A 7,505-nucleotide genomic window follows, 5' to 3' on the forward strand; every position below is an offset into this window, starting at 1 on the left:
CCGCGCCCCGCAGCAGTGCCCAAGGGACCCTCACCCCACTTTGCTGCCAGCCCCCCCCTTCTCAGCCCTCACTGATGGGGGGTGGGAGGGGGGTGGGTGAGGGTGCTGCTTCCAAAAACATGGACCAAGAGAACGTCCAGGTCCCCCCCACCCAACTGGAGGCTCCCAAGGGCACTGTGGCCTCCCCCAAACCTTCACCCTCCACTCAGGGTTGAGCCTGGCACAGCCTGGAAGGAGGCAGAGGGGCAGGATGGCGCCTAGGGGAAGCCCCCACAGCTCCAGCCCCTCCCCAAACCCCCCCCGGGGAGGGGGGCAGGCACCCCCAAAACCCCCCCCCCCAAAAAACACACACCACCACCCCCCTTTTCCCTTTTCCTGCCCTCCCTACGGGTCCGTCACTGCAGCAGTTCCTCCCAGGAGATGGGGCGGGAGAAAACCTCCCGTTCCAACCACAGGTCGTAGTTGACCTGGAAATCCTCAGGGAGGTCCACGCGTTGACCCAACACGCTCTGCAGGCAGTTGTCCACGGGGAGGAAATCGGGGTTGCTGTGAGCTCGGTCGTAACGACGGGAGTTGAAGCGCTCGATGCTGGCGCGCAGGGCACACTCCTCCGCCTGGAAATCCCAAGGTCGGGCATCCAGGTCTGGGTAGAGGGGAAAAGGGGTGTCAAAAGGGTGTCAAAGGGAAGTTGGGGACACTTCAGCCAGCCCAAACCCCCCCAGGAAAGGTCTCTGTAGGTCCTCACAAAGAGGAACATGTAGGGAGCAGAGATGGCACCCACCAACGGCTCCAACACCCAGCACTGCCAGAATCATACAATCGTCTGGGTTGGAAGGGACCTTAAAGATCATCTAGTCCAACCATCAACCCAACTCTGACAAAAAAATCAATAAGAAATAAGCAGGTTGGTGCTGGTCTCTTCTCACAGGTAATTAGTGACAGAACAAGAGGGAACGGCTTCAAGCTCCAACAGGGGAGGTTTAGATTGAACATTAGGAAGGAATTTTTCACCCAAAGAGTGGTCGGGCATTGGAACAGGCTGCCCAGGGAGGGGGTGGAGTCCCCATCCCTGGCTGTGTTTAAGGGCCGTTTAGATGCAGTGCTGAGGGACATGGTGTAGGGGAGGACTTTGTAGAGTAGGGGAGATGGTTGGACTCGATGATCCCAAGGGTCTCTTCCAACCTAGACCATTCTATGATTCTATGAATAAAAAAAAAAAAAAATCACTAAACCATATTCCTGAGGACCACGTCAACCCGTTCTTTGAACACCTCCAGGGATGGTGCCTCAACCCCTTCCCTGGGCAGCCCATTCCAATGCTGGAGAACCCTTTCCGTGAAGAAATTTTTCCTCATATCCAATCTAAACCTCCCCTGGTGCAGCTTGAGGCCATTTCCCCTTGTCCTGTCTCCTGTGACCTGGGGGACAAGACCAACCCCCACTTCTCTACACCCCCACTTCAGGTAGTTATAGAGCCCGAGAAGGTCTCCCCTCAGCTTCCTCTTCTTCAAACTGAATTCTTCCCCACAATGTCACCACCCCACAGAGTCACAGAATGATATGGGGTTGGAAGGGACCTCTGGAGATGGCCCAGTCCAACCCCCTGCCAGAGCAGGGCCACCCAGAGCAGGGCCCACAGGAATGTCTCCAGGTGGGGTTTGAATGTCTCCAGAGATGGAGACACCACCACCTCCCTGGGCAGCCTCTTCCAGGGCTCTGCCATCCTCAAAGTGAAGAAGTTCCTCCTCATGTTGAGATGGAACTTCTTATGGTTTTTTCTTTGCCCCATCCCTGGAGGGGTTCAAGGCCAGGCTAGATGGGGCCTTGAGCAACCTGCTCTAGTGGGAGGTGTCCCTGCCCATGGCAGGGGGGTTGGAACTCGATGATCTTTGAGGTCCCTTCCAACCCAAACCATTCTATGGTTCTATGGTCAAGTTTGTGCCCATTTCCTCTTGTCCTGTCTCTGGGCACCACTGAAAAAAGCCTGGCCCCATCCTCCTGACACCCACCCTTGAAGTATTTAGAGGTGTTGATCAGATCCCCCCTCAGCCTTCTCTTCTCCAAACTAAAAAGACCCACCCCAAATTCCTCCCCACACCCCAGGCTGCACAGAAAGGGACATGTGGGCACAGAGAGGTCACCTCAGGGAGGACAGGGGCCAAGGGGCTGCTCTGGGAAGGACGCACCGTTGCCGTAAGCCCAGTCGTCGTTGAGGCGGTGCCGCACTTTCTGGTAGATGGCCGACATGGTCTTCATGTTGCTCTTCCTCCACTGCCGGCCCAGGTACTTGGTCTGCACCTTGAGCAGCTTCAACACGTAGAGCTGCATCATGGCCTGCTTCACCTTCAGCGCCCGCTTCAGGATGGGGGCCGACTTGAACACCACCAACATCTGGGGGGGAAAGAGCCCCCCACCCCCCGGGGATAGAGGGATGAGGTGGATTTGGTGGCCAACCATCTCCTCCAGCACACACAAACCCTTCCCTGAAGCGCACACTCTCCTCTCTTCCCCTTCCACCCACCCTCTTTCGCCTCCCCCTCCCCAAAAAAGTCTGGGGTGCAGCACGAGGCACCCACAGCCCCCTCCCCCCAGTCCAAGCACCCCAGTCCAACCCAGTCTGAGCCCCCCAAAACCCTCACCATGGTGCGGGAATGCTTCCACTTGGTCAGCTTGTTCAGGATGCGCAGGAGGTTTATGCAGGAGAAGAGGTTCCTCCAGCAAAACTGGTTGTTGTCTCCAGCTTCCTGTGGGAAAGGGGAGACCTCTCTTCCCCTTCCACCCACCCTCTTTCGCCTCCCCCTCCCCAAAAAAGTCTGGGGTGCAGCACGAGGCACCCACAGCCCCCTCCCCCCAGTCCAAGCACCCCAGTCCAACCCAGTCTGAGCCCCCCAAAACCCTCACCATGGTGCGGGAATGCTTCCACTTGGTCAGCTTGTTCAGGATGCGCAGGAGGTTTATGCAGGAGAAGAGGTTCCTCCAGCAAAACTGGTTGTTGTCTCCAGCTTCCTGTGGGAAAGGGGAGACAAGGGGGGGTCAAGGAGGCCAGGCATGGATGAGGAGAGGCTGGGCTGGGCTGAGGACCCTTGGCCAAAGGGGGACAGCACGGCACAGGAGCAGGAGAGGTCTGAGAACCACCCATCGAAGCTCCAGCAGTGCCAGGGCCAAGCACAGGAGAGTTGCTGGAGCCCAGTTGTCTCCCTGCACCCACAAAACCCTTTGGGGAGCACCCAGGGCTAAACAGAAGAGTGCTAAGGGTGCCAGGGCTGGGTGCTGGAGCCTGGCTGTCTCCCTGCACCCACAAAAACGTTTGGGGAGCACCCCAGGTCTAAGGCACAGGAGCACTGAGGGTGCCAGGGCTGGGTGCTCGAGCCTGGCTGCCTCCCTGCACCCACAAAACACTTTGGGGAGCACCATAGCATCAAGCACAGCAGCACCAAAGATGTCAGGGCTGAGTGCTGCCTCCCTGCACCCACTAAACCCTTTCGGGAGCACCCCAGGGCTAAGGCACAGGAGCAATGAGGGTGCCAGGGGAGGGTGCTCGAGCCTGGCTGCCTCCCTTCACCCATAAAACCCTTTCAGGAGCACCCCAGGGCTAAGGCATAGGAGCAATGAGGGTGCCAGGGCTGGGTGCTCGAGCCTGGCTGCCTCCCTGCACCCACAAAACCCTTTGGGGAACACCCCAGGGCCAAGCACAGCAGCACCAAGGATACCAGGGCTGGGTGCTGCCTTCCTGCACCCACAAAACCCTTTTGGGAGCACCCAGGGCTAAGGCACAGGAGCAATGAGAGTGCCAGGGCTGGGTGCTCGAGCCTGGCTGCCTCCCTGCACCCACAAAACCCTTTGAGGAACACCCCAGGTTTAAGGCACAGGAGTGCTGAGGGTGCCAGGGGTGGGTGCTGGAGCCCGGCTGCCTCCCTGCACCCACAAAACCCTTTGGGGAGCACCCTAGAGTCAAGCACAGCAGCACCAAGGATGTCAGGGCTGGGTGCTGCCTTTCTGCACCCACAAAACCCTTTCGGGAGCATCCCAGGGCTAAACAGAAGAGTGCTAAGGGTGCCAGGGGTGGGTGCTGGGGCCTGGCTGCCTCCCTGCACCCACAAAACCCTTTGGGGAGCACCCCAGGGCCAAGCACAGGAGCAATGAGGGTACCAGGGCTGGGTGCTGGAGCCCAGCTGTCTCCCTGCACCCACAAAACACTTTGGGGAGCACCCTAGAGTCAAGCACAGCAGCACCAAAGATGCCAGAGCTGGGTGCTGCCTTCCTGCACCCACAAAACCCTTTCAGGAGCACCCCAGTGCCAAGCACAGGAGCAATGAGGGTGCCAGGGGTGGGTGCTCAAGCCTGGCTGCCTCCCTGCACCCACAAAACCCTTTGGGGAGCACCCCAGGGCTAAGGCACAGGAGCAATGAGGGTGCCAGGGCCTGGCTGCCTCCCTGCACCCACAAAACACTTTGGGGAGCACCCTAGAGTCAAGCACAGCAGCACCAAGGATGCCAGGGCTGGGTGCTGCCTTCCTGCACCCACAAAACCCTTTTGGGAGCACCCCAGGGCTAAACAGAAGAGTGCTAAGGGTGCCAGGGGTGGGTGCTGGAGCCTGGCTGCCTCCCTGCACCCACAAAACACTTTGGGGAGCACCCCAGGGCCAAGCACAGGAGCACTGAGGGTGCCAGGGCTGGGTGCTGGAGCCCGGCTGTCTCCCTGCACCCACAAAATCCTTTGGGGAGCACCCTAGGGTCAAGCACAGGAGCACCAAAGATGCCAGGGCTTGGTGCTGCCTTCCTGCACCCACAAAACCCTTTGGGGAGCACCCAGGGCTAAGACACAGGAGCACTGAGGGTGCCAGGGGTGGATGCTGGAGCCTGGCTGTCTCCCTGCACCCACAAAACCCTTTCGGGAGCACCCCAGGGCCAAGCACAGGAGCACTGAGGGTGCCAGGGCTGGGTGCTCGAGCCTGGCTGCCTCCCTGCACCCACAAAACCCTTTAGGGAACACCCCAGGCCAAGCATAGAAGCAATGAGGGTGCCAGGGCTGGGTGCTGGAGGCCAGCTGCCTCCCTGCACCCACAAAACACTTTGGGGAGCACCCTAGGGTCAAGCACAGGAGCACTGAGGGTACCAGGGCTCGGTGCTGGAGCCTGGCTGCCTCCCTGCACCCACAAAACCCTTTAGAGAGCACCCCAGAGTCAAGCACAGCAGCACCAAGGATGCCAGAGCTGGGTGCTGCCTTCCTGCACCCACAAAACCCTTTGGGGAGCACCCCAGGGCCAAGCACAGGAGTGCTGAGGGTGCCAGGGGTGGGTGCTGGAGCCTGGCTGCCTCCCTGCACCCACAAAACCATTTGGGGAACACCCCAGGGCCAAGCATAGAAGCACTGAGGGTGCCAGGGCTGGGTGCTGGAGCCTGGCTGCCTCCCTGCACCCACAAAACACTTTGGGGAGCACCCCAGGGCCAAGCACAGCAGCACCAAAGATGCCAGGGCTGGGTGCTGCCTTCCTGCACCCACAAAACCCTTTGGGGAGCACCCAGGGCTAAGACACAGGAGCAATGAGGGTGCCAGGGGTGGATGCTGGAGCCCGGCTGTCTCCCTGCCACCCACAAAACACTTTGGGGAGCACCCTAGGGTCAAGCACAGCAGCACCAAGGATGCCAGGGCTGGGTGCTGCCTTTCTGCACCCACAAAACCCTTTCGGGAGCACCCCAGGGCTAAACAGAAGAGCGCTGAGGGTGCCAGGGGAGGGTGCTCGAGCCTGGCTGCCTCCCTGCACCCCCAAAAACCTTTGGGAAGCACCCCAGGGCCAAGCACAGAAGCACTGAGGGTGCCAGGGCTGGGTGCTGCCTTCCAGCACCCACAAAACCCCTTGGGGAGCACCCAGGGCTAAGGCACAGGAGCAATGAGGGTGCCAGGGCCGGGTGCTGGAGCCTGGCTGCCTCCCTTCACCCATAAAACCCTTTGGGGAGCACCCTAGGGTCAAGCACAAGAGCAATGAGGGTGCCAGGGGTGGGTGCTGGAGCCCAGCTGTCTCCCTGCACCCACAAAACCCTTTGGGGAGCACCTTGGGGTGCCAGAACCTGGCAGAGAAGGGAGAGACTCACCAGACTCTCTGCCGTCAGCTCGGGCAGCTCGTGCACCACGCAGTAGGGGTAGTCCAGGACAGAAATGCTGCAGGAAGGAGAGAGGGTGTCATGATGCTCCCCCAGATCTTACATGGCCTGGGGGCAACACAGCCCCCACACCTCCCACCCAGCCACCAGCTGCAGAGGGCACTTCCCTGGGCACCCCCAGTGCCAGGCCCATGGCTGGGGAGGGATCAGGGAGGAGTAAAGAAAGCAGGGACCCCCCCCTCCCCACACCAGGCAGGGATTTGGGGTGCCGCTCCCCTCCGCTACCTGTTCTTGGCTGTGATGTAGGACATGATGTTCTGGTTGAAGAACTTCAGGATGAGGGGGATGCAGTTGGCAAAGACCAGATGCTGGGCCATGTACTCAAACTGGGGGAGAAAAGAGGGTGAACGGGGACCCATCCTGGGTCCTGCCCACCCCCAGAGCCCCGTGTGGGGTGGACAAACCCTCCCTTCATCCCCTCACCTGGTAGATGTGATTGAGCTTGAAGTGCTTGAGGAGGAGGAGGAGGACAGCAGAGATGGCTTTGACAATGATTTCCTTGTGCCGATTGACATCCACCCCCAGCTTCATGCTCTGCAGCACCGTGGTCCTGGGGGACACAGAGAGATCTTTGGGCTGGGGGGGCACTGTCTGCACCCTGCCACCCCCTGAGGTGTCATCGGACAGTTCTGCCATCCCCATGGCTCTCAGAGGCCACCCACAGCCAGCTCCTGCTGGCACAGCACCCAGCAGAAGATGGTCAGATCATCCAGGAGGCCTCAGTACAGCCCCAGTTTAAACCACAAGGTTCTGTCTGGCTCCCACCACCACCCAGTCACTGCTTCTGCTCGCCCTTCACCGTCACTCACGGCATCTCCTCAGGCAAGACATCTGCCAGGATGTTGATGGAGTCCGTCTTGGCTTTGGAGGTGGGGGCTGCAGCAAGGAGGATCTTCAGCAGAGCGATCTGGGGAGAAGGGAGGGATGGAAAAGGGGATGGGAACAGAATCACAGAATCTTCTAGGTTGGAAGGGACCTTAAAGATCATCTTGTCCAACCGTCAACCTCACTGACAAAAATAGACACCCACACAACAAACAAGGAGCATCATCACTAAACCAGACCTCCCAGCACTACATCAACCCGTCTTTTGAACACCTCCAGGGATGGGGCCTCAACCCCCTCCCTGGGCAGCCCAGTCCAATGGCTGAGAACCCTTTCAGTGAAAAAATTTTTCCTAATATCCAGCCTGAACCTCCCCTGGCACAACTTGAGGCCATTTCCTCTCGTCCTGTCGCCTGTGACTTGAGAGAAGAGACCGACCCCCACCTCTCTACACCCTCCTTTCAGGGAGTTGGAGAGAGCAATAAGGTCTCCCCTCAGCCTCCTCTTCTCCAGGCTGAA

At 59.4% G+C, this 7,505-nt stretch overlaps 1 protein-coding gene across 5 annotated transcripts in view; it reads right to left on the bottom strand.

Annotated features, from left to right (window-relative positions):
* Positions 1-6: 6 nt before the first annotated feature.
* STRIP1 (striatin interacting protein 1) overlaps positions 7-7,505 on the bottom strand; it is a 25,833-nt gene continuing 18,334 nt past the window's right edge. For all 5 annotated transcript variants that reach the window (XM_014952902.1, XM_014952904.1, XM_014952900.1 and 2 more), the window contains exons 15-21: positions 6,971-7,068; positions 6,585-6,711; positions 6,387-6,487; positions 6,093-6,159; positions 2,902-3,006; positions 2,187-2,391; positions 7-643 (exon numbers count right to left, since the gene is read on the bottom strand). In XM_014952902.1, the coding sequence (XP_014808388.1) occupies positions 396-643; positions 2,187-2,391; positions 2,902-3,006; positions 6,093-6,159; positions 6,387-6,487; positions 6,585-6,711; positions 6,971-7,068 (951 nt within the window). In that variant the 3' untranslated portion in view covers positions 7-395. The remainder of the gene's footprint in view (positions 644-2,186; positions 2,392-2,901; positions 3,007-6,092; positions 6,160-6,386; positions 6,488-6,584; positions 6,712-6,970; positions 7,069-7,505) is intronic.

The sequence above is a fragment of the Calidris pugnax genome, unplaced genomic scaffold (assembly GCF_001431845.1).
Source record: "Calidris pugnax isolate Ruff unplaced genomic scaffold, ASM143184v1 scaffold214, whole genome shotgun sequence".
NCBI classification, from domain to species: domain Eukaryota; kingdom Metazoa; phylum Chordata; class Aves; order Charadriiformes; family Scolopacidae; genus Calidris; species Calidris pugnax.